Source organism: Cydia splendana, chromosome 23 (assembly GCF_910591565.1).
Source record: "Cydia splendana chromosome 23, ilCydSple1.2, whole genome shotgun sequence".
Taxonomy (NCBI): Eukaryota; Metazoa; Arthropoda; class Insecta; order Lepidoptera; family Tortricidae; genus Cydia; species Cydia splendana.
The window spans coordinates 13,422,496-13,444,244 of NC_085982.1; the positions used below are offsets into that span (position 1 = coordinate 13,422,496).

At 42.3% G+C, this 21,749-nt stretch overlaps 1 protein-coding gene across 1 annotated transcript in view; it reads right to left on the reverse strand.

Annotated features, from left to right (window-relative positions):
• Positions 1-260: 260 nt before the first annotated feature.
• The window catches only part of LOC134801758 (uncharacterized), a 137,175-nt gene continuing 115,686 nt past the window's right edge, over positions 261-21,749 (reverse strand). The window contains exons 3-17 of the mRNA XM_063774355.1: positions 7,790-7,899; positions 7,281-7,592; positions 6,609-6,812; positions 6,113-6,211; positions 5,556-5,724; positions 5,110-5,220; positions 4,830-4,931; positions 4,548-4,703; positions 4,045-4,186; positions 3,759-3,907; positions 3,252-3,392; positions 2,065-2,157; positions 1,558-1,668; positions 1,129-1,319; positions 261-564 (exon numbers count right to left, since the gene is read on the reverse strand). Coding sequence (XP_063630425.1) covers positions 397-564; positions 1,129-1,319; positions 1,558-1,668; positions 2,065-2,157; positions 3,252-3,392; positions 3,759-3,907; positions 4,045-4,186; positions 4,548-4,703; positions 4,830-4,931; positions 5,110-5,220; positions 5,556-5,724; positions 6,113-6,211; positions 6,609-6,812; positions 7,281-7,592; positions 7,790-7,899 — 2,258 coding nt within the window. The 3' untranslated portion in view covers positions 261-396. The remainder of the gene's footprint in view (positions 565-1,128; positions 1,320-1,557; positions 1,669-2,064; positions 2,158-3,251; positions 3,393-3,758; positions 3,908-4,044; positions 4,187-4,547; positions 4,704-4,829; positions 4,932-5,109; positions 5,221-5,555; positions 5,725-6,112; positions 6,212-6,608; positions 6,813-7,280; positions 7,593-7,789; positions 7,900-21,749) is intronic.

A 21,749-nucleotide genomic window follows, 5' to 3' on the forward strand; every position in this document is an offset into this window, starting at 1 on the left:
CGCTTGGGTCACCGCTTAAATGGGGTTATAATTCATGTCTCGTCTCTCCAAATACTTCTCACAGCTTAGCATTTTAATTTCTTATCCCAATTTTCGCTAATATAATATAGGTGGTTAACACTGTCTTGATAGATGGCTTTATGTCAAATTGCTGCCTCCTTTTCAGTAGGATAACAATAGCGATTTTCATCTATTTCACTGCGGTTAAAATAGTCTATCGCATGCCTTTTCCTCACATGCACTATCCTATCTTTAATCCGATTAAAAGAAATATTCACTTCAGATCTTATACTCTCATTAGCAGTGGTTTCGCCATCGTTTTATGATCTTCTAGTTTACATTACTACTTCAATCCAATTACACTTTTTGGCAGCAGCGTCGCCATCCTTCTATCGTCTAGTTTTGAACTAGCAAAGCTAACGCCGTCGTCAGTAAGGTTAGAGAGGCGTGATAAGCGGTAGAGGCGCCGTGTAGAGCGCGGACGGTCTGCCTGGCGGGGGCGGGGGCGCGCGGGGGGAACACTGCCACCGCGCCGCCGCCCGCGCCACCGGCGACGCACCACACCTGAAATTTAATGAGTGTGTTAATTTCATGTCTTAAACTGCATATAGTCAAGGAATTTTATGTCTGTGCTACTTTGACCACTTAGTAACATGCCAAACTGACAATCAATATGAAAGCCACTTGGAATTGGGGACGAAGTCACACAAATATATTAAAAATTCCTTGAGTTGACTTAACCTCAGTTTAAATTCCAGATAAGACTTTAAAATGGCGATCTTCCGCTCCGCTCAAATACAAAAACTCTATATGAATGTTCCATAAATAAAATGATTTATTCTTGCACGAACAAGAGATTGAAAGAAAGAACCAATTACTCGGTCCTGCATTTGTTGCTACCTTTAGTCTCCGTCACTGCAGTCACTAACACCAAACCTGAGAAATAATATTGCTCACCTCATTAGGGTCGGTCACGTGAAGTACTTACAGTCCGCCAGCAATGTTGCCGTAGATCAGGCGTCAACGCCGCTGGTACAGCCATGCCTCGCAGTAACCACAGAACTCGCAGCGCTCGGCCGCAAGCGCCACAGTCGAGTCTCAAGTCACCTAACCTTAACGTCTGCTCACCTCATCAGGATCAGTGACATGAAGTACAGTTCGCCAGCAGTGCTGAGGCAAGTCTGGAGTGAGCGCTGCTGGTACAGCCCTGCCTCGGAGTAGCCATAGAACTCGCAGCGCTCGGCCACAAGCTCCGCACTCGAGCCTCCAGCCGCCGCCGGCTACTGCTGTTGCTGACACTGCACGGGCCGTAGCAGCACCTAAGATATTTTAACAATCAATCATCACCATAGGTAAGCAGGTAATTTAATCTTCATATAAATCAAACCTTGCTTAACTGTGATAAATGAATGAATGAGGGCCAATTAGTGGTCATCGTCTACATGTAAAAGGTACGAGCTAGTTATTTAAAAAATACATTATTAGGAACTTTTAATGCTCATTCTGAATATTTTTGGTCGCAAAATCAACCTATTTTGTGTCTTGATCCGTTCTTACCAGTGACTCGTAGAGTGACACGCTTCAGCTCTTGCAAACGCGCGAGGTCGGAACCGCGCGCTCCGACGCAACGGTACTCCCCTCCTTCCTGGTACAATGCTTCTTTGATCCCTGCATGACAGATTTAAGGGATTGACTCGAATTGAAAGTGAAGCTCAAGAGATGTGTTGGAGACGGCTTCATAGGATGATTTGGCCCACTGAACTACTTATGATATACCTATTCATATTTGCAAAACGAAATGAGTGTGTGTGTAATGTGATGTGTTCAATTGTTCCTACCTAAACTTTTTATTCCTCAAAAGCTCTCATGGACCGTCCAATTATTGATTTTAGAGTTCAAGTTACAATAAACACCAGTCTTTTGGTACAAGGCTGGATAGAAGGTAAGAAATCCCGGCTCTCGAACAAAAGGAAAAGCGTAGATCTCTCGCAGTGAACTGACCAAAAGGATAGACCTAGTGCTGTCGCCGTTGCAAAAGATAACGAAGATTCAAAGAAAACTTACCGAGAACACCGTGCGCATTGTGAGACCCGGCAGGGGCCCACGCGCCTTCAGATGCGTTGCCGAGAACACGACGCCACCAGCAACCAACGCTGCCTGCAATACCACTTCAATATGAACAAAACCAAGTCCTACTTGTAATAAAAATGTGATTAATATTTCACTTTGAGAAAAGGAACATGATCTTCATAATGATAAAACAGAAACGTCCCTCGCTATTAGTCAAGCGCGTATCAATCGCTGCTCTACACTTGAAAATTTTGTAGCTTGTAGCTTTATCTCAAATGTAAAGATAGATCAGATCTACGACTTTACAGTAAACGTTGAGAACCTAAATTTAATTGACCGAAGCGTAGCGAAGGTCTACGTTTTGACTCGGGCATTTTGCTTTTGTATGTCCGGATGTTCTCCTCTACGGTACGCAATTCTTAACTGATTCTCGTGAAATTTTGTAACCAAATTTTATGATTCGATAAAAAAAATTTGTCGAGCCAGTTTTTCGAAATTTTTCAAAATGGAAGAGTTGTGATAGCTCGCGCTTAAACAAATAGTCGTATCGGTATCATAAGAGTGTATTCTTTTTGAGACATGATTACAGATTAAATGGCCAAAAATTCAGAAAAAATATTTCGCTGGTTTTGGAGGTATTAAGATATTTTAGTTTGTATGTCCGGATGTTCTCCTCTACAGGTCGCAATTATTAACCAATTCTCGTGAAATTTTGTAACTGAATTCTGCGATTCGATAAAAAAAAATTGTCGAGCCAGTTTTTCGAAACTTTTCAAAATGGAAGAGTTGTGATAGCTCGCGCTTAAACAAATAGTCGTATCGGTATCATAAGAGTGTATTCTTTTTGAGACATGTTTACAGATTAAATGACCAAAAATTCAGAAATTTTATTTTGCTGGTTTTGGAGGTATTAAGATATTTAGTTTTTATTTGAGAATGAGTAGCTAAATTTCGTCACCTTAAGTAAGAACCATCATGGCGTATTTTGCAAACGTTCGCTTTTTTTGTTTGCACAGAAGATCTGGGTTCGATCCCCAGTAATTATATGCTGGGATATAACTTTTTGTATTATTTTTACACTTTTCGTATGTTTTTTTTTTATTTATTATATTTTCATCGTGCCCAATAAGATATGCTCGCGAGGTCTACAGCTCACAGAGCCACTAGTTTAAAACCTTTACCTTTGGGACAATGCAGCTGTACACTCCCTCCCAGTGGCACGTCGACCTTCTGATGGTCCACTTCTTCTTCTTCGGTTTCCTCGGGTTTCTGGCCCTCAGTGTTGGATGCGCTCGATGATACCGACGATGATTCGTCCGGGGCTGCAGAGAAATAAGCCTCTCAATGATTTGACCTGTAACTACCAATTGTCCGCATAGGAGTAGTTACACTGCCTTTCCCCATTAATATTCTCTTAATAACTATTAACCTATTATCCCCTTGGCTAATGACTTCCAGGATAAACCCCCGGACAATCTTCTTGTTGGTTATAGTTGGTATAAGTTCGAGGGGAGTAAAGTATTTTAATCCAAAATATGGGAAGAGATAGAGGGACGGGTCTATTCGGCGTTTCATAGTCTCAAAAATTATCTAGGTTTGAAATTATTTACCTCTGTCAGCCCCAATAAAACAGAAGACCATCTGTATCACGTTATATATACTGGTATAAGTATACAAAAAGTACTTACAGAGCACATTCAGATAGTAGCCGATGGAAGAATATTCTTGGTCAAGCCATGAGGCTCTGCAACGATACCATCCTCCATGCTGAGCTGATAGTGCCGGCCAGCGGAGCGACGCTGAGGATCCGCGCTCAGCGCCACCTTGTGGAGGGGCGCTGTAAAAAAGAAAATGTTTAATATCTGTGTCAGATCTTGAATATATCATTACTAGGTTTAAAATATGGTAGATCTAGAATAATATACATGCATTTCTTCACTCCTAGTTGACTTTAGATTTTATTGTAACACAAACCTATCTGGAGGAGCGTCATCTCGTCTCCACCAAGCTCTTGCTGGTGGATTCGCATCCACATCACATCGCAACGCAGCTGCGCCCCCGGCCCAAAGCGCCACGCCGAAGCCAGGCCAGCGGGAGATCACAAATGATGGTGGGTCTGCCAGAAAAAACACCGCATTTTGAGCGTTATGAACGGTATATGAATTGATGAATTATTAAAATTTACGAGTATTTTTTACTATTATTATTTATTAAGAACACAATCATATTAAACATCTTGTAGGTACACATATATATTTTAACATGAAATTGAAAATATGATCATTGAGCATACATGGATACCTAACCAAAACCTTGGAATTGCGCGAAGATAAGGAAAATGCGCAAATAACATAAATAATTCACTGGCAAAACAGCAGGTCGAGGTATCGACTGCTGCCGGAAATCATGGTGGGAGACCTGCGTTGTTTGGCCTCGCACTGAATTCTAGAGTTGAATTAAGAGACCAGGTTACTCACAAGTGACGTGAATCTCTAGTTTAGTAGAATGTATCGCCGGAGGGGTTTCGGCCTCATCAGCGGTGGGAGGCCTGCGTTGTTTGGCCTCGCACTGGAGACTGGCGTTATGTAACTCGCGTGCCGCTGTCACTGAAGCTCCGGACCAGGTTACGCCCTCTGTTGGACAAACGATAGGTATACAGACATCTAGGATAATCATGACTGCACAGTGCACAATTATTTAAAAAGTGACAGCCACACAAGACACCAACATAGGTCACAAAATAATACTTTTATTATTACCCCGTGAATAGTTAGCGGGCTTGGTCCGCAAATACGGCCGATGGTCGAGCGCCGGCTCTAGCGCTAGCAGTCGCCATGACAACTCTGGTGCTGGTACCCCTCCTGTAAAATAATCTAGGTTAAGATAACAGAATAGGTACGTTAAATGTATCTTAGGCGAAAAACATTTTGATGACAAAATGGATGTAGAAAAATCAGACTGGGACTAGGAGCCCGATCCTGATTTTAATTTCTTGTTCCTAATCGAGCTCTGGGCCATTCAGTAATCGCTAACTCATACCTTCAGCCACACAGCGTACTTCCAGCACCATCTTGTCTCGCACGGGCACCCACGTGTTTCCCGCGTCTAGTCGTCGCCCGTCCACAGCCAGGTACAGGGACCGCACCGGTTCTGTACCAAACAAAACAATGAATTAGTTCTTTATACCCGCCATCCATTATCGGGACCTTGGTTGCTTCCTAAACTAACTAGGTATCCACTCAGCAGAAAATCGTAATTGGAAAATGATTCTCTTGCTCTTGCTTGCAAGAGTGAGGGAAGTATTTAGATCTTTGAATGTCGGTGTTTGAGATTACTGCCCAGCAATTTAATTCTGATCATAACCGCATCCAACACAGAGACGGCTCTTAGGCTTCTTTTATATGAATGGTAAATATCAAGTGATATTTCGTATTTATATATTCCAAGAACCTCATTGGTTGGTGCTGCTATAATAGAAGTCTTACCATAAACTAGTAGCTCCGTTGGCTTCCCCGAAACTTTATTGCCATTGGTATCTCTTCCTTCACAGCGCCACACAGCGGCATCACTTCGTGTCGCTCGTGCTATAACTGCGCCGCCCGGCTCTGCCCACATTGCTTCCCCACCACGCGCCGAGGTAGGCAGGTTCACGAGCTGATAAACATAGAAACAATTGATGTTCTGATATAGGCTTGAAGGTGTACGGACAGCATTAATGAAATAACAATTTTGATGAATGTATACACTTATACAGGTTGTCCCTAAAACCAACGCCAAGACTTAAAGGGCTTATAGAACAGCTGATGGCAGAATGGGCTACAAGATTAAGCAAATTTACCCTTAATGAAAATCTTATTTTTGAGACACGGCACTTTTATAAGAATCCTGGTTATAATAGGTATATAAAAGTGCTGATAGCTCAAAAACTGATACTTTCATTCAGAAGGTCAATTGTAGCCCTAAGCTCTTTAAGTCTTGGCGTTGGTTTTAGGGATACCCGAGATGTAATACTTCTTGTCATTATTTCTTCTTAGCAACGTACCTCACTGTCTCGGTACCACCGCAGGTCCGTGACATTAGCCAGCTCGCACGGTATACGGGCGCGGGCGTGCGGTTCTACCAGGAGCTCCCGATGTTTTGGCTACAAAACAAATTTTTAGAATAAACATATTATGTATTTTAAGTACCTATGTCGGGAATCACGTCATGGGTAGGGTGTTTAAGAAGCGTCTTTTCAGAATTAATGGGATTTTGCTCAGAGCTGTTTTAAGCACTCGATTTATGTTCGAGCACTATTTACAATGTAGTGCTTAATGTCCAATGTTTTTTATTACCAAATTCCTATGGTCCCCGGCAACCTTCAGTAATATTTTACTGTTATAATTCTTTAATAAGTAGACCAAATCCAGAAAACACAACCAGAGAAGAGCCTATACAAGTTGGACCATGATCTGGTTAATGCAGGGAGCATGAATGAGGACAGCGCATGACCAGCCGTTCATATCTACAGATATGAACGGCTGTTTTGATGATAATACCTGGCTAGTAGAAGGTTGCACCCTCGGCGCCTGTCTCGCTTGTGCTTGCGGCTGCGGCGCCGGCGCGGCCGGTCTGATCACAAACGCGTCCACGCGTGAAGACGCGCGCGGGCCCGGCGCGGCGCCCGCGTCGCCGATGGCATCGCGTAGCGCGCCGCGGATGTTCAGGATCGTGTCCGCTGTCTGGACTCGTCTGTTTGCTCCCTGATGATCAATTTTAAAATACTGAACGGATATTTCTAAATTGTAATGACTATAAATGTTCTGTGCAAGTAAAGTCTTTGCTTCAAAAGAACGCATGGTATTGGAACACCTGTCCTATGTGAAGTTCTTTAAGGCTAAATCTGCGTCGACTTGACAAGCGACAGCGTGAAAGCACTACCATCATATTTCTATGAAAAGCTGATATTAATATTTAATAGTGACCACACTTTACAGCTAGCTTAGATGGACTCTAGCCGCCATTTTTTGCGAAAATCGACCGTGTTTTCAAGTCTAGGATGGCAGAATCCACACACAAATTCATTAAATAAAATGTCTTAATTTTTTTTGTATTTCTAAACGTATCTGCCACATTTTGCTCTCAAATTTTTGATGTAAACTATTATGACAAAATTACGTTGGTTTTCCTGCTGACTTAAATTCCTAATCAAGCCTTTTTTATTAACTTACCTTTGAACCTTTATCCCAATCGGCTCCACTGCTTCTTTTCCTTCTCTCTCCCTCTTCAAACTCAACTTCACTTTCTCTCCTATCTATCTCCTGCACGTCGTTAACATTCCCTATATCAGGAAAGTTTTCAATGTCAGGAACGTTTTCAATATCAGGAATGTTCCCTATGTCGGGAATGTCAATCTTGTCGCTTGTTTTGTCTTCGGACAGCTCTGGTGTGACGAGGATGCTGCTGTCTTCGATGCTGGTTTCCGGGTCCTCAGGGTCGTAGTCGGGAGAGGCATACTGTGGGAAAAGAACACTATAATTTTTCTGCCATTGTGCCGATTTTTTCTACGTAGGTACCGCTAAGGGAGTTTGGGGTTCACGCAGCAACATAACCCAAAGAATTTAATTTTATCCACCAACCGTTTACTAGTGAAGGAAATTATTGGAAGGTCTGATGGCAGTTGCTTTCACAGTAAAAGCAATATTTATAAATGCGGCACCGCTAAAAAATAGAAACATGCCTGTAGCGGTGGGTAGAGGGGCGCATCGCGTAGTAATTCTTCGTCGAGCGGGGGAGGCGCGCGGGGGGAAGGCGCGCGCTCCGAGCTGGAAGACGCGCGGGCAGAAGGGGCTGTAAAGAAAAGGTCTTGTTAGATATACGTAATTACCTACCTAAGGTAGACGGTGGGTGACAGATAACCCAATCAATTAAGAGCTCGAATCCTGACTGTATAGGGATTTACTTAAGTTGGAGACTGCAACAAGTGGAGTAGATTATTGTAACACTTCAATCGAAGTCTTGAGCTTCAGGAATGTTATTGATAATTAAAAAAAAATTATCCTGGTCCGGACACCAATTAATATCACATAACATTAAAAATATATTATAAACAAATCTCGTTTCGTTGGTTTCTACGAGATTTCTGAATAGCAAGCATATGTTTGACTTCTGTCTGGATACTTTGACTTTGATTTATACCTTATGTCCAAATGAGAATAACTGAATATTAATTTCCATAATGATTAAAACTTCGAAATTTCAATGAGACATGACAAAGTTGTTTAACTTTGAAACTGTTGATGTTTCAATTGAATCAGGCTTTTTGTTTTGGAACTCAACAAGGCAGAAACTGAGATGAAAGCATCTGTTTTGGAATTTCATTTATTAGCCCGCATTGAAGCGGAGTTTATCAAAGCGCCCGATCAATTAGTAGAGAATCAACAGGAGTTTGGTATTTAGACAATAAAGGTGCACAACTAATCTGGAGTTTACACTAGTAGAACTTTAATAGTGCAGGAATTGTAAAATGTTGTATTAGGGAGGACGATTCTAATTAGACTATTTGTAATGGATTTAAATTTGTTTGGATACTACCTTGACGATCGTCTTGGCGCATCTCACGCACGACTTTCACTTTATTTCACATGCACTGATCAGTGTGAGCGATCGTCATGGTCGTATCAAAATAAGATCAAAACCGTAACAAATTCGGGCAACATGAATCGGGGTCAGGGTATTTTGTAGGTTTTTTTTTCTACATCATTTCCTGGTCTAGAAAAGAATTAACCATTATTGTGTTTTGATAATACCAGTGTTAGGTATATGGCTCATATCTTAGTACTTACGCATGTTTAAAAACATTTCAGCTCCTTTTAATAAAACCAAAGTCCTTAATAGTATTCAAAGTTCATTTATTTGTGTAATCAACCGAATAACTGCTGACAAAATTTACATTTATTCATTCAGATACAAAATCGGCAAGAATCGTTATAAATAAACCAGAACCTAAACGCGAGGCTAAAAGTTCTACAATAAATTACCCCATCAAAGTTGCGAAAACCTGGCAAGTAGCGATCGAGGGCGATCTGTATTCTGTATTTAAGGCGGGTGGGCAAAGTTGCGGAAATTTCAATAACGCGGTGTAAAGTGTAGCCGTTAGGACTTTGCCCGTAAATACAGCTCGATACAGATAGGTACCTATTCATGTTGGCTTGGAGTTTGGAGTGGAGCCGCGGCTAATGTTCTAGCAACCCAGACGATTATACCTTCATTGACCTTGCCTATCTCTATGACTTCAGAAGTCTGGTGCACACACACTAATTGTAAGTTAGGAGGTTCTTCATGCATCATTCCTCTCTGGACATTGACATAACTGAAAATATTTAAAAAAAATGTTTTGTACAATGTCAATACCCAGGGAAGGAAATGGAGACCAGGTACGTGTGTATGGAGAAGCGTCGTCCATTATCATCTAATAAACGATAATTATATTTAAATATGCCGCGGAATGATGTATGTACGCTAGCGGCACGCTTGATCAATGAATGACTATGTATGAATGGCCTTGATTTGCTGCTCGCTGCCAAAAAAAAGGCTCCGATTGGGCAAGCGATAGAGTGTGAAAGCGCTACCATAGTCATAAAATTTCTATTAAATATGACGTTTATAGGATGTTGCCACACTTTTTCCGTGGCAAGTCGATACACAGTTAGGGTGTCCGCTACTGATTCGGTTAAGTTGTGTTGTAATGTATGGGGAAGACAAACAAATTATAGCCAGCCTTTTATGAATGTAGTATGATACCTTTGGGTATGGAGCGTTACGCATGCTAGCGACCTTTTCCCTCCCCCTGCCGCAACCCCCCCCCCCCCCCCCCCCCCTTTGCATGAAATATATCCTTGCAAGCTTATTCTCCGTATAAGATTTCTTTCAGTACTATCACGTACTATGTTATATTGAACTTCAACAAGTTTTTCAACGGTTAAATTTTGTCGAAGTTCATCTAGCCATAACATGAACATGTGGCGTCATAACAAAAAAATGAATAAAACCTTTTTTGTTAAGAATTTAATAGGGATTAATTTTTTCATTGACACTTTTTCCTATATTGTATACTTTCCGCAAAAAATGAAAAAAACTGTGAACCGGGACATATTTCATGCAAAGGGGGGGGGGGGGGGGGGGTTGCGGCAGCCCAAAGGTATCATACTACATTCATAAAAGGCTGGCTATAATTAGTTTGTCTTCCCCATACATTACACAATTTGACCGAATCATACCTGGCGCGGGTGCACGGAGCGGATTATACCTACAATGGCACCCGCCCACACTAGCAGCAGACGCCCTTAGCATTGACGGAGACTCGATCCTTTTTCGATGTTCGTGGTACAGTACACCCCACTTGTTTCGTTTTCTTGATCGTTGGACTACCCTGTCGTCGACACGCATTCGCAATAGCTCCCGGACATAATCGCAAAAGTTCCGGATGATACCGGATTATGGGTAAGGTGAAGTTCTTCTTATGAAAGAATTAAAGTTTAGTACCCAAGCGGAGCTTAATGGTCTGAAAAATAACCTAACTTTAACGATTTCTTTTATTACGACGCAGAAGAGTCGCCATCAGACATATCGGAGCAGCTAATGTGGTCAAAAATATCTGAAGAGGCACTTTAACGTCTTGATAATAGAGGCTTTGTTCAGATATTTGTGAACACCTTGGCTGCTCCGATATATCTGACGATAAACAAGGCTATCGTGAAAACGTTCAGATAAGCTTGGCATATTTGTGGCGGGGGTCTTGTTTTTATGTCACTACAGCGAATTTATAACATTCATGGAGGTAGATTCTAGCTTGACAATTTGCTATGGTATTGAACTGGTTTTGACATGAACTTGACGATCGTCTTGCTGATTGGCGACCATCTAACGCGCGGCTTTCACTTCATTCGCATGCACCAATCAGCGTGTGAGATCTTCAAAGTCGTATCAAAATAAAAAGAAAAACCGTTAACTGTTACAAATTGTTAATCTGAATCCTGATTTTAGCAGTCGGCGAAGGTAAGTATGCATGATATGGGGTATGTTTTATGACAATTATGTTCGAAGAGCTTAGGTATTAACCAAAAACTTAAAAGAAGCACGTAATGTACAAAAAAAATATAACTTTTCAAATGTATTGCCTACATATTTATTAAATTCTATTTATAGCGGCTCCTAATTATCTGAAATAAAGACAATCTCAACAATGTCGATTCCTAAAACTTTCCCTTTCTTCAATCTATTCTTGTTCTATTCATTATAATTGTTCATTCATTCATCAGGCAACGAAAAGTTACGAAAGTAAAATACGGACGAAGTCGCAAATTAGCCCGTAATCAGGCTAACTCTAGGCTGAAACAGCTAATTACACAGACGTTCAAAGTCAACGCCGGATTTCTTATTTCAACCAGAGAGAAGTAAGTCGATAAAGAGTGTAAGTTCTAAACGCCGCGTGCCTTCATGTTGTGTGTCCGGTGTTTCGAGGATGGTAATGTCACCGGCGTGGTCTCGAAACGTCGTTTTTCGAACTTCCCACACTTAGTGTTGTTTATCAACTTGAACGTTTTACACACTAGGGATCACTCCGTGGCAACACAATACAATATTTTATGTTTAGATATTCTAATTCCACGCAGACGCAGAAAGCTAGTTATTAATATGAAAGTAACTCTGTCTATCTGGATGTATGTTACCTCTTCACGCTTAACCCGCTGAACCGCTTTAGATAAAATTTGGTATGGGGATATTTTGAGGCCCGGGGAAGGACATAGGGTAAGTAGTTTTTATCAATCATCATCATCATCATCCCACGCAGACGAGTCGAGGGCAGAAGCTAGTGTTTCTAATATAACAACGAGAAATTGCCACTCTTTATAACTTTACTTCTCTCTGTTTTGACGATTTTCCGCCGTCTGCCGACTTATACTGTCTAATGTCTGACTTACCAAATAACTTTACAGGTAAATTTGACCTCAAGCGAAAATTCACGAATAATCTTATCAACATTTTGATAAAATCGTTTAGCATACAGCTAATGTTTCAATAATTTAGATGTTAACGTTTCCACTTTATAATTCAGTTTATTGCCTTGTCTTGTTGTTGAATAATAAGTTTTATCAAGGCTATTAAATTATTTTCGTAGAAATTTCATGTGTTCAAAGTTCAAACAAGCAATTATGAATTTAATTCTGTAGTAAAACATATTTTATTCCAAGCCAACCAAACTTTTATTATCTGTAGGTACACGAACGTTATTAGAAGTGGGATTAACCTTTATTGCACAATACAAGAAGGACAAATGGCGGACTTAATGCCATAATGCATTCTCTACCAGTCAAGGTACTTAAAATAATATTTATTTTACGGCAAGCAGAGAAGTATTTTTATGAAACATCAAAAGAGATTCACATCACACTGTGACGTCATAACAAGACGTCCTATGATGAATCCTCCTCCTAAATCTAAAAATTACTGAATGTGCAAAAGGAAATATTTTGACCTTTTTATCCTTATCTTTTCATTAATGAAATTGCATAGCTGCAGTGGAACAATTAAATTCAGCTCAAGACACTCTAGCTTTTTATATGTAATTACACAAAAAGCATTATCAGAAGGATCTTGCAGTGCAGCATCGTTATAATAATATTATTGCTATGCTGCACGAGCAGTTTGCACGTGTCTTATAATTGAATCCGAGAACACTGCAGCATGGATAATTTAAATTGCAGTTGTGGAAGGCAATTTACTTGATTATACCATAGTCCAATGTTCAGGACAATTCATGAACTTTATAAACTTTATTGCAAAGACATAAAGTCCTCCGATAAGTAGCTGAGAGTAGTGCCGTTATTATGATAAGGCGAAAACAGTTTTAGCAAAAAATGCTATATTAATAAATTGCGCGCTTATCCGATTTACAATATATGTAATAGCTGCTATTCTTTAAAATGACGATAACATATATTAGCAAAATGGATAATATAAAGTAAGGACAAAATCGATGAAAAGGTTCGAACCTTACAAGTCACAAACAGTAGTCGATACCTTAGCAAAGATAAGGATAGATGAAATGTAATCAATAATGAGCGAGTAAGACATTTCAAAGTCGTTGTTACAACACCATTATACGGATAACTATTATGAATTGATTTGTATAACGTTCACCCCAAACGTTTCTATACAATATCCGCCGGGTCTAATGGCGAACAATATAACTCGGATGTGAAAAGCTTTAGCAAGTAACAAGTAACAACTACCGGCTTTTGTTCCCAGAGCGGTCATAAAACCTTTCTGTTCCAACTATTCCGACGCTTTAAAAAGTTTACCGAAGTTTAGAGATCATGGCTGATAGCAAGTTGCTATACCTAGGAGGCTAGGTACAGCCACAGAACTGTACAGGGTTTAAAAGTTAAAAAAGAGAGACCAGTTTGGATTGTCTTTTAAATATTCAAAAGTGAGTAAGTAAGATTTACTATTCAGCAAAAGTAAAATATGTATGAATATGTTTATTAACTGCTCACATATACATATTGCGAGCAGGATAGATAAAAATTTAAAAGCACACATTAACACAAGTTATTTTTTATCTTTAATCTTGATGTTACATTAACAATTAGGTATGTATATTAGCAAGACCAAGGCAGCGATGGATAGATGTTGAAATAAACAAAGTAGCTGGCAAAGACTGGATGAACAAAGCTAACGATAGAGATGTATGGAATAATATGGAGGAGGCCTTCACTCGAAGAGAGGTCCTTAATGCAAACTCGAATTCTACATAAATAATTTAAATTTAATTAAACTGCATGACATATATTGAATATTAATAATAAAAAACAAAAAAATTTAATGAATTAGATTAGATAAATATTTAAATTTACTTACTATCAAAATGGATTGTAAATCTAGACTAATTTTGCATGTGAAATTATCTACGAATTGTTATTGTTATGTACTATATTTTAATGTATTAAGGAATAAATGAGGCTATAATAATAATAATAATAAAATTATAATGTATATTAGAAATACACAAAACATATTTGAAAAATCAATTAAACACATATATAACAAGCACAGCAGTGCGTCTACAGAATATGTACGCTAAACAGGCCAAAATGGCGCTCTCAGGCATTAGCCAATCTAAAGGCCTGGGTTTTTGCAAATAGAACCCTTAGCATGCCCACTGATGACACGCACACCGAATGTCATCTCACCAAACTGTACACAGTAGAAATACCTCCTAGAGACAAATGGATCAACAACCAAATGTACGTCGAAGAGGAAAGCCACATTTGGTATACAGATGTGTGGAGTGTAGACTGTAGCTTTTCGTGATGGGGGTTCGTTGGGAGAAGCGTAGAAATCTCAGCAAACTGGAACGCCGCTGGCCGCTGTTCTGTCTCGAAGTCCGCTATACCTCCATTTACCGGTATATGTGTTGTGTGAAATGAAAACACATATATTTGATTTATTCACTTGGAGAGTGTTCAGGCTGGTATGAGTGAGGCTCTCTTGATGTCTCTGATATCTCTGAATAAGCCACGAAACGGCTCTGCCTTATATAGTAAAACACAAGGCCGTTTGGTACCTTCTTCAACTAGTGGGTGTATCATGCAGAGTCAGTAATGTATATTTTTGCCAATCTCGTTAATTATAAGCACGTATGAAAGGAGCACGAATCCTAGACTTATAAATAGGTACAATATTAAGCACGTATGAAAGGAGCATGAATCCTAGACTTATAACTAGATATAAAACATTCCACGCAATTCATTTGACATAATATACGAGCACAAAGTAAAACATGATATACAAAAGTAAAAATAGTAACCTAAACGTAGAGACTAATTAAACACATACATGAACCCTAATAGCTATTTACGACAGTCTCCCCCACGTGTGTCAACACCGTCTTCATGCGCGGAGTAAATGGGGATAAGTCTAGAAACTGGGCGGCGGACGTCACCTGCGCGTGTGCGAACAATGGCCACTCTCACATGACCATCTGGGCCAGGAAATAGCTGGGCGATTACGCCTCTGGGCCACGTTCCTCGTGGCATGGAGCTATCCGCAATGATGACTACGTCACCTTCATGCAGTTTTCTCACGTTTTGGTGAGCACCGGGCCTGGGGAGGAGGCTGGGTCGGTATTCCCGCTGCCAGCGCCTCCAAAATTGGTCGGCTAGCGTTTGCGCTGTTTTCCACGAAGAGAGCGACATAATTGCGTCTGTGAAGACACCCAGTGGCGACATGGCACTTGATCGACCGATAAGAAAGTGATTCGGCGTCAGGGCTTCGATGTCTAAATCTGGATTCACTGGTGTCAGCGGTCTGGAATTGACTATGTGCTCTGATTCTAGCAGTAAAGTATGTAGAACTTCTTCGTGGGGTGCTCTTTCATTCAACTCGTTGATGACGATCGCGTGGTTGCCGTGACTGTAGAGTGCATGAAAATGCTGTACTAATAACTTGACGAAATCTTTTTTTGCATGTAAAACAGGCATGTGCGTGTTTTTATCGATTCTATTATTTAGTACGATGATTCCGTTTTTGTCAACTTGTACAGCGATTTTGTATAGCGGAGATTTCTTCAGGAGTGGCCGCCCAGTTTCCAGAAGCTTGATTTCCTCCGGAAATGCAGCATGTTGACTCCGTCGGATTAGCAATATCTCTGCTGAATCTAAATGCCCCTTTTTTATCTCTATGTCTGTTTTCTTAGCGAACAATGCGGCTTTGAAAACCTCGGCGGCAACCAGAATACTAGCGGTGGCGCGAACTAATCGTACGTTATTAATAATGAACGATCGCCACGCGGGTGCGAGTGAGACGGGTATAGGCGAGTCCCAATCGATCCCTGTCCACCAAACGAAACGTAACGTATCGCGATCTTGCTCAATTATTTCGATCTGTAAAGACTCTAACAGGTCGGGGCCAGCCAACAGCGCGCTGTTAAACGAACGTCTGTAAGCTGTGGCTGCCGTGTCCCAAACTAATCGCGTTTTCCCGCTTTGCGGCTGAAAAGTTGGGAAGTGCGCCAGAGGCCACGTCCGGGGTGCCTCGGGGGGCGGCGGCGAGTCCATTTTCTCCGCGTAACCTTTGTCGAGCAAGTTGTTCATATGCTTTGCATATTCGGCTTTAAGTTTCGCATCGCGGTCTAGCTTTCGTTCTAGACTGTACAGCCGTTTCAATGCTTGCGCTCGGTTATCGGGGAGTTTCTTGTCATCTGACCGCCAAAGTAAGCCCGAGCGATACCTTTGCTCCCCCGGTATCTTCTCGCAGGTGGCTTCTAACAAATCTAGCGCACGTTGGCCGGGGTCGGCCCGAGGTACCTTCTGCGAAACGCCTAATGATTCTGTCTCAGAATGTCGTTTCGCAAGTTGTAAGGCCTCGTCTTCCGCGGTATTAGGCTTTGCGTGCCCAACAAATTGTACCGCAGGTGCGATGCTGTCCGCAGTTTCGTGTATCGTCAAAGCCATTGCCTCGCCTTCGTCAAATAGCGCGAGGGTTTGGACGGTACCTAACGGTTCCGACACCTCTTCAGGAATGACTTTGAGACACGTCTGCGGCAGCCTAACATTGAGTACTGCAGGTGCCGCCGGGACACTATTACCGTTCGCGGATGCGGCCGCGCTTAATCCGTGTAATAGTTTATTATGTCCGGCTTCGCACTGACTCATGCCACACGCGACATATTTACATTTAAAACGCGCACGGTGACTCGCGCCTAAACATCTATAGCACAATATAGTACCCTTCACCAAGTCCCATCGCTCAGATATAGTCGCGGCTAGAAATTTCGAACACTCGCTAACTTTGTGTTCTTTGCCGTTCTTACATATGGCGCACGCATCGCGCGAGACAGAGACAGACGATATCTCCCGCTGGGGCTTAGCTCCGGTTGACGCTGGCTTTTTTAAATTACCATCGCGGCGCTTTACTTGAGCTATAGTTGATTTACTAGTACGCGATCTATTTCCCGTATCACGTGTGTATGATTCGCGGGAATCTGACTCAGAATCCGAACTATAGTCGCGAAGGGACGCGGGGGCGCGGGACCTAGCGAGAGCGTGGCTCGATCGACTGGGCTCGCGCACAGAGGAAACCGCGTTTCGTTCATTTCGCGATCTATCATACGTATCACGGTAGAACGCGGGGTCGCGAGACCTAGAGAGAGCTTGGCTCGATCTTCTGGGTTCGCGCGCAGAGGAAACCGCGCTCACTGCATTCCGTGACCCGTTAGACGTATCACGCGTGTACGTTTCGTGGCAATCTGACTCCGAATCAGAACTAACGTCGCGAGAGTACGCGGGGGCGCCGGACCCAGCGAGAGCGTTGCTCAATCGACTGGGTTCGCGCACAGCGTTTACCGCGTTTCGCGATCTATTAGACGTATCACGCGTGTACGTTTCGTGGTAATCTGACTCCGAATCCGAACTAACGTCGCGAGAGTACGCGGGGGCGCCGGACCCAGCGAGAGCGTTGCTCAATCGACTGGGTTCGCGCACAGCGTTTACCGCGTTTCGCGATCTATTAGACGTATCACGGTAGAACGCGGGGGGACGAGACCCAGAGAGAGCTTGGCTCGATCTTCTCGGTTCGTGCACAAAGGAAACCGCATTCACTGCATTCCGTGATCGGTTAGACGGCTTATATCGGTTTATGCGCTTGGCCGCAGTACTAATTTCGTTAAGAAACTCGGAAATTGCTACTAACCCGGGTGTTTCTACGTTAGACTGCCTGTATTTGGCCCAGTCATAGCGCACTATCAGATTCAATTTATCCACGATTTTATTCACGAGCTCAGGCGCGTGCAAGTATTTCTCTTGACGCAAGGATCTAATGGTGGCGACGGCATTCGCTACATGCGCGGCGAATGAGGCTATATTCGAATTGTCTTCGGATAAATGCGGCATGCGTTTAATATTATGAATTTCCGTAAGAACAATCTCCTCAGGGTCGCCGAACTGCCGTTCCAGCGCTTCCATTATCTCGTACGGATCCTGAACCGTGTACATTATTGATTTTACGGCCGTCCGAGCTTCGCCCTTAAGTGCGCGCCTAATCCGACTGACGTTATTGACGGCACTAAACATGGGCGACGTATCTTCGAACTCTGCCCTAAATGATATCCACTCGGTGATATCTCCGCCGAATGCAGGTAATTCCGGCGGTTTATGGTACATTGGCGCGTAGGTACCGTGCGGTACCTCTAAAACGCGCGGGGGCGGTCTGCTAGCCCGGTCGGCGGCGGCACGCGGCGGCGGCTGCGCGGTCTTTTTCGGCGGCGGGAATTTAACGTTTTCTTTCGCGACCTCGTGCTGTAACCTAGCTTGTCGTTCTACCCAACTTCTAGTACGTTCTTCGACGGTCGCGTCACTGCTGCCGACAGACTGCGCCTTCAGTGGCGCAACCTGCGGCCGCAAATTTGCAGTGACGGACCCTTTCTTAGAAGCTTCGACGGTCGCGTCACTGCCGCCGCGAGACTGCGCCTTCAATTGCGCAATCTGCAGCCGTAAATTGGCAGTGTCGGACTCGGTCTTAGCAACGACTAGACGGGCTTTATGAACCTCGAGCTCGGCCATTAGCACGGACAATTCATTGTCGCGTTCCCTAACCGATTTGCGATTCTTTAATTCGCGATTAGACGGCGCCCGCGACGGCGGCGGCGGCGCATCGGCGTCTTTATTCACTAGCGTATTCGACCTACTACGATTTACTACGGTGGCGTCTAACATCTCCGAGTGTACCGACTCGGTTCCACCGGTAGCATTCGGGTTGCCACTGGTGCCCATGCTCCACGTATTAGTCTCGTTGGACGTAGTCTTACCAGACGAGGGGGTAGGGGTATCCATGTTCGGTGCGGGCGCAGGTGGGCCCTTGGTGCGTGGTCGTAGGCTCCTTGCTTCCTTTTCGGACATCTTTCTGGCTGGAACCACTTCACTTAACACACGCGGGGGGTCCCTAACTTGACCTGCCTATGCCTATGACTGACCGTTGCCGTGCGCAACGTCAGTGCCCTAAGCGTGGATCCCTCGTGGCACTGAATCTCCCGCAATGGCAAAGTGCAATGCCTAGAACGTTCGAAAGCAGTGTGTGGGTATCAACCATGTGACACATGCAACGAAAGTTGCCAGGACACGTGAGCGGAGATGATTCTACGACGCTGCACGGTCCGTCCGGCAAGCCGGTAAATGGGTTACGGAAAAGGTATAGGGTTTGGGTCTAAACCGAAGCGAACTTCTAGGCTCAGCGCGTCCTTTATTCTTTCTTGCCGTCTGAGTCAAGCAACGTTCGCTTAAAACTCAGCGCGTACTTGTTTCTTTCTTGCTGTCTGAGTTAAGCTATGTCGCTTGAAACTCAGCGCGTACGTTTTTCTATCTTGATGTCTGAGTTAAGCTATGTCGCTTGAAACTCAGCGCGTACGTTTTTCTATCTTCATCCGGCTTCAAAAGGACCAAACTGTGGAGTGTAGACTGTAGCTTTTCGTGATGGGGGTTCGTTGGGAGAAGCGTAGAAATCTCAGCAAACTGGAACGCCGCTGGCCGCTGTTCTGTCTCGAACTGCCCTCCTAACGAAAAGTGCAATAACTAGAGTCAAGCTACTTTCGAGAAAAACGCGGTAAAAGATTTTAAATTTGTTTAGTTGATATCTCCAATATTACACATCCTATTGACTTGAAACTTTGACCAAAAAATAGATAATATTTTTGAGTTTATTTGTACATACCTAATAATTATTTATTTATTTATTTATACTATAAAAAATGAGCAAACGCACTTATGCTTAGGATGGTCCAATACAGACATGATATAATTACAAGCCATAACTGCAATAAGTAGTCTACTTATTGCACTTATCGTTAGTAATCAAGATATTACGATTATTTTAAGCAATTATAGTATGCTGCTGTACTGTATGCTTGAATCTTAAGTACAATAAGTAGTTTACTTATTGCAGTTTTAATTAGTAAGACGATGTGGTTAATTTTCTTTTCTATTATGGTTGTTGCAAAAGTGTATTTTTAACCGACTTCCAAATCTAAAAGGAGGAGGTTATCAATTCGGTTGTATGTTTTTTTTATATTTTTTTATTTTTATTTTTTATGTTTACTCCATACCTTCGTCATTACAGGACCGATTTTGAAAATTCTTTTTTTAATTGGATGTACAGATTGGTCCCGTGTTTGTCAAAACCCAGTTCTAATGATGGGATCCATGAGGAATTGAGGGAACTCCTCAAATCAAGCATATACATTAAGAAAGGTGACATTTGATGAAGTGGAACTGCTGATGATGATCAGAAGGGAACTCCTCAACGACGCATAGTTCACGTTTTACGATTGGTCCTCTTCGTTATGTTTGTTAAGCAAGTTAAGTTTTTAAGCCATATTTTTGTCAGGCTCGAGTTCTGATGATGGGTTCCACGAGGAATCGAGGGAACTCCTCAAATCTTAAAGGCATGCGTATAGAGATTTTTTGTATTTTCATCAGAAAATCAAGTATTTTTATTAAAAACTGTCGCATTTGATGAAGTGGAACTGCTGATAATGATCAGAACAGAACTCTTCAACGACGCATAGTTCACGTGTGGTGATTTGTCCTCTTCGTTATGTTTATTGAGCAAATTAAGTTTTTAAGCCACATTTATGTCAAGCTCGAGTTCTGAACATGGGATCCATGAGGTCGAGGGAACTCCTCAAATCTTAAAGGCATACGTATAGAGATTTTTGTATTTTCAACAGAAAATCAAGCGTTTACATTAAAAACTGTCGCATTTGATGAAGTGGAACTGCTGATGATGATTAGAACAGAACTCTTCAACGATGCATAGTTTGGCGATTTCGATTTTGTGGGTTAGGTTAGGATAGAACTGCGACCCTTAGAGAAACGAAGTGCTACTAGAAAAGTGGGTAAGGTTAGGTTAGAACTGCGACCCTTACAGAAACGAAATATGCTACGAGAAAAAGGTGACGAAGTGGATTACTAATTACTATATCAGTTAAATACCAGCCAATAATGTATATATGGCATTTCAAACTATTTTGAGAAGTCGGTTTTTTTCTATTAAAGATTATATGACATAACATTACAATAACACAAGTAATAAAAAAAATAAACATTTATTTTTAGAGTCCTACTTCTGGTAAATAATACTAGTTTTTCATGTCTCACTATTGCAATTATATTTTTTTTTTACTAGCCTATTTGAGTGTCCCACTCCTGGGCAAAGGCCTCTCCCCTTAATTTCCACGACTCCCGATTTGGTGCTTCCTCCGGCCAGTTGTTCAGGAAGTTGTCCAGGTCATCTCGCCATCTCCGTTTGGGCCTACCGCGGCCACGTCCCTCTACCGGCATCCACCTGGTGGCTAAGCTAGCCCACCTCTCCGGATGCATGCGGTAGACGTGACCGGCCCAGTCCCATTTGAGCCTAGCGGTTTTTTCGCCTAAGTCAGCAATGCGGGTTTTAGAGCGGAGCGTGGTGTTTCTTATGCGATCAGTTACTTTGACAATTATATTATTCGATAAAAAAATCTAACAAAAATAGGCGACTGATGGATGCTCATGGCACAAAATCGAAACTTATTCCGTACCCTTCGCCCGCAGTGAACATTTTACTACTCATAAATGCGACAACTTGCCATCATATTGCACCGTTATTGG